Source organism: Sardina pilchardus, chromosome 8 (assembly GCF_963854185.1).
Source record: "Sardina pilchardus chromosome 8, fSarPil1.1, whole genome shotgun sequence".
In the NCBI taxonomy this organism is placed as follows: Eukaryota; Metazoa; Chordata; class Actinopteri; order Clupeiformes; family Clupeidae; genus Sardina; species Sardina pilchardus.
In genome coordinates this window covers 33871232-33876231 of record NC_085001.1, presented here as the reverse complement: position 1 = coordinate 33876231, position 5000 = coordinate 33871232, and the positions used below count along the sequence as shown (strand labels likewise).

Genomic DNA, 5000 nt, shown 5'->3' with positions numbered 1-5000 from the left:
ATCCCTGGAGGCAATGCATGATCTAGAGAGAGGGAGAGAGAGAGGGAGAGAGGGAGAGAGAGAGAGAGAAGATAACATGTGAGCGTGTTGTTGAAAGCTGGAGTATGTGTTGTGAGCTCAGCCATCAGGAGGAGTGAGTGAGCTGCTGCATGTCTGCAGTCCAAAAGAGTCTGGTCCCACCACACATGAGTGGATCACAGCGCTTACTCGCATCAGCACCACAGCCCAACACATGTTTGCCGGGAAAACAGCTTGCTCATAAAAAACTAAATATATTGAAGAAAAGACATGCGGCTGAAACCTGAAATAAGCTGTGGCTCAAACATGATGAAATACTCGACGCAATCACTGCAAGAGACAGCCTTTCTAAACTGATCTGGGACCAGACGCAACACAGCCAGACTGTAACCTATAGGTCTGAGAGAGATCTATTCATAGAGCCCATTGATTTCAGCTCCCCAGAGCAACAGTGCAGATGTTGATGGTGATTGAGATGCTGAATGTGGCTTCATTGATCAGCTGAAACAGTGGCTCATACTAGCAGCACTGCTCTGGTGGAGGACAGCCAGGGAGGGGAGCAGTGCTGGGGGGGGCAGGGGAGACGAGGGAGGAGAGCTGAGGGAGAGACAGATGGATGGAGATGCAAGAGACGGATGAAAGGAGCGAGTGCAGAGAGAGAGAGAGGGTGGAGAGGTGACGGCGTCAGACGTACTTCTTGCACTTCCCGTGGCGGTGGCAGCGTGAGAGCGGCACCTTGACCACGCAGGAGGTGAAGGCCACGAACAGAGAGTGGCCGCTGCTGTCGATCTGCATGCTGACGATGCGCTTGTCCTCCACGCCGTCGATGCTGCACCTGCAGGGGCACACAGCAACAGGGTCACACGTGCACTTCCACACCGCAAAATAGTCCCCACCCCAAAGACATGAGCTCAAAGATATAATGTGCTGCCCACCGCATAGCACTCTGTAGTGTGACTTTATTACATGTTGTGAGATTCAAATTGTCATACTGTAAATGTAAGGATATTTTGCCTCCATAAAGGTGGCCATATCACACTGCACTGCAATGCTGCAGTCATAATCACTCAGTAAAGAGCACGGAAGACCTGCTCAGCAACTGTTGAGGGGACAAATAAAATAAACCTTAATCTTGATTCAGCAACAGCAACCAGCTAAGCAGGGGAAAGAGGCAGTGTGTGTGTGTGTGTGTGTGTGTGTGTGTGACAGAGGCGGCTACCCATACTGCATTAAAAGCACTCAATTAAGGCTTAGAGTCTATCTAGCCTCCACAATGCACAGTGGGCACTCCTCTGGACACTACTGATCCTTCCCAGTAAAGTCACTTACACTAACCACTAAAGCCATATGGCCACATGCCAGAGCAAGCATGGTGTGTGTGTGTGTGTGTGTGTGTGTGTGTGTGTGTGTGTGTGGTCTTGTCCTTCAGATGCGTGATGTCCAACCAGCAGCTGACCCTGCATCCCTTTCATTTTAAAAGCCCTCTGGTCACTGGCTTGCCCTCTCTCTGACACACACACACACACACACACACACACACACACGCACACGCGCACGCGCACACACGCACACACGCACACACGCGCACACACACACACACACACACATACACACACACACACACACACACACACACACACACGCCCACCTCCACTCTAAATATTTGCCCGAGCAGAGTTTGCCTCTAGTGGGTTTGACACAAATGTGTCCAAGCCCAAAACCATGGGTCATACATTTGTATGAAAGGACATTAATTCAGGCTATGCTGTGGGGAGTCACATCATGGCTGAAGAAAGGGAAGGAGAGAGATAGACAGAGAGAGGAGAATGAGAGAGAGAGAGGGGAAAATGAGAGAGAGAGAGGGAGAGAGAGAGAGTGATAAATGAAAGGGGGACGTGAGGAATCATGTATCATCTCCAGCTGGTTTGGGATACATTCAAAGAAAGAGCAAGATCATCTTAGGGTGATTTTAGCGCACACACACACACACACACACACACACACACACACACACACACACACACACAGCCACAGCCACAGCCACACACACAGGCTGAGTGTGTGTGTTTTCTTTAATCATGCAGGCGTTTGGAAGAGCAGCACTGTGTGGTGGAGGGAGCTGTGCGTGCTCTTTCATTAGCTCCTGACCACAAATGGCCGTGCGGCTGAAACCTGATCAAACTCAGAGCTCCGACTCAGGGCAAATGACAGAGCACCAGACCCACTGCTGCTCCAGCTGCACCCAGATGAGTGGGGGAGAGCAGGGGCTCCACACCGGAGCACACACACACACGGGGAGGGACTTAATACTGCAGGAGACCCTGGCAGACATGCACTGAGAATCAGAGGAAGAGAGCGAACACAAGATGGAGACAAGTAGAGGTAGAGATAGAGGGTAGATAGAGAGAACAAAGGAGTGCTGAATCAGATGAGTGAGGAGGAGAAGACTGAATGAGATAAAGAGATGAAGAGACTGAGAAAGTCAAAGAAGAGAGAGAGAGAGGGAGGGAGGGAGGGAGAGAGAGAGAGAAAGAGAGAGAGGGAGGGCAGGCGAGGTAAAGAGCCAGTGCTAGGGGCTAATGGGATACTAACTTGTCAGGGTTGTAGACATTGAGCTCCTCCAGGAACAGGCTGTCATTGAGGAGGCCGTTGGTCAGCTTGGCCAGGAACTTGAGGATGATCCCTCGCTCGGAGCCCAGGAACACCACTGTATGGTTCCCATACGGCCCCGCCGCGCTGTCCACCGCGATCCGCGTCAGCCGATACCTGCACACGAGACAACGGCGTAAGGGAAATGAGAGAGGGGAAAAAGGGAGAGAGAGATGAGAAAGGGAGAAGAAAGAGCACAGGAGCAGTGGGAGCCCCATAATTAAGTCTTTTGCTCATTTCCCCAGAACTGAACAGCTGCCTGACTGTTGGCCTGCACATGCAAGGAGAAATTAGAATATTATCAGGCAACCAGAGATCCAATTACCATGGAAATCTTACCCTTAATCAAATGTATGCGCAATTTGCGGAGCGGTATGCAAATACACTGTCAAGGTAATTAAAATCAATAGGATTAAAAAAAAGAGAGACAAATAAATTATTCTAGAGTTCTTTTCATGTTTGGGGAGTCCCCTGAAGTCTTTCAGCTGGTTAAAGAGACTTAATCCTTCTTGAGAAGAAGCAGGCTAAAAATACCAGCACCCAGCAGAATGTGGCATCAATCACTTGTCTGCGCATGACGCTGGTGTGCCTGAACAGAGCAGAAGAAACAAAGGTGACTGGGCCTGTGGCGAATCGGAGGCTTTTGTGTTGCCACTGTAGCTAAGCTTGATGCAAACGTCATGTGAGCAAAGTTAGCTCAGGGGTCTCACTCCGCTCCTGCTCCCGTTTGAAACCAGGACAAGATCCGCAGGCATCAGCCAGGGATGAGGCGTATCTCCGCTAACCGTCTTTGCCTGGCAGGGACCTATTCTTGTCCTGTTTGAAAATGGACTCCATTGTTCTAATTTGTTTGAGGAAAAAGAAGGAGACAGAAGAGAGGAGGAGGAGGAGGAGGAGGAGGAGGAGAGGAGGGAGTCGCGCAAATTCAAACATCTTCCTCCGGGCCACGTCTGAGATAAACGTCTTCTTGCGGATCTCCTTTCCTGCCGACTTCCTGAGTCACACAAGTAGCCTGCATAGGGCGCATGAGCCGGAGCAGGACTACAAAGGCCTGATACAACACACGGCTATTTCCAGCCACAGCGCTGCAGCCTGCTGCTCTCACTCTGTCTGCTTTACATTGCGGCCTCCATTTAATCAAACCCAATGACTTTGAGTACACACCGGCACACACAAAGGACAAAGGCGGCTACGTGGGTCTACTCTTTCACAAAAAAAACATGCATTATTCGACCTAGACGTAAAAAAGAACATATCTGTGGCTTACTTTGCTCTTCTCAAATGCAGATGAATTTCTATAGATTATTGTCAGAAAGCCTTAGAGTAACAACCAACCACAGCTGTAGCTTGAGCTATGTAGCATATTTCCAAAGCTAATGAGAGGAGCTCTGCTCTCCATCAAGATGGCTGCCATGTTCTGGAATACATTAGGCTACTCACCGGACCATAGTTTTGAGGAACCAGGGTCGGTGGCCAATGGAGGCCACAGCTTCGTCCATCAGAGGGTGCATCTTGATGAAATTCAGGGTGTCATCAGGAAACTCGTTGGACACCTTGTACCTCTCCGTGGCTGGCGCGCCAGCACAAGAGCCCGGTCTGAAACCCCCACAACAGAAGATAAAACGGTTAGAAAGAAAAGCGCCTCAAATGCAGTATATTTACGTTTTATTTACATTTACAATAGCAAAGCAAATCATTTGAACTGCAGGGCAGGCAGACGTGTGGTCTCTTCTGCAGAAACCATTAAGATTCCACTCAATTCAGCAGAGCGAGACCAGGCCCCCGTCTCTCTAGTCCGCTGCACCCTTTTCAAAAGCAGAATGAAAACGCTAATAAAAAGGAAACGCTACAGCAGCTCCGTGCTTTAGCTCTTATTAACACCTGACCCTCATTCACACAAACATGTAATTGGTGCTAATGGCTGAGCGCTGATATCCTGTTGCTCTCGGCGTCAGAGGGAGACATATGGAGCCGAGCACCGACGTGCACACTGGAGCCACGCACTGTGCTGTGCTGCGCTATGCTGCGCTTCCTTAAATGGCTGTTTTCAGGATGTAAAAACGTGGGAGCAACACTTAGGAGATAATGAGTGGGGGGTGGGGGCCATGCAGGGGAGGGCTGCGGAGATTGATCAGGGGTGGCGTGCTGCATTTGTAAAATTAGTCGGCCATCTGGAGCAGAGAACGCCGGCTCTCCTTTGCTGATCTGTGTGGGTGGTGTTCTCTCTGTGTGTGTGTGTGTGTGTGTGTGTGTGTGTGTGTGTGCGTGCGTGTGTTTGGGGGGAGGCTGGCGATGGGGAGTGTGTGAAGAGGCTGCTGTTGCGCGGGCGTACT

At 50.3% G+C, this 5000-nt stretch overlaps 1 protein-coding gene across 4 annotated transcripts in view; it reads right to left on the bottom strand.

Annotated features, from left to right (window-relative positions):
- sema6a (sema domain, transmembrane domain (TM), and cytoplasmic domain, (semaphorin) 6A) overlaps positions 1-5000 on the bottom strand; it is a 71449-nt gene that overhangs the window by 17870 nt on the left and 48579 nt on the right. For all 4 annotated transcript variants that reach the window (XM_062543713.1, XM_062543715.1, XM_062543716.1 and 1 more), the window contains exons 12-15: positions 4108-4263; positions 2611-2784; positions 713-853; positions 1-22 (exon numbers count right to left, since the gene is read on the bottom strand). The exon at positions 1-22 is cut by the window's left edge and continues 56 nt beyond it. In XM_062543713.1, coding sequence (XP_062399697.1) covers positions 1-22; positions 713-853; positions 2611-2784; positions 4108-4263 — 493 coding nt within the window. The remainder of the gene's footprint in view (positions 23-712; positions 854-2610; positions 2785-4107; positions 4264-5000) is intronic.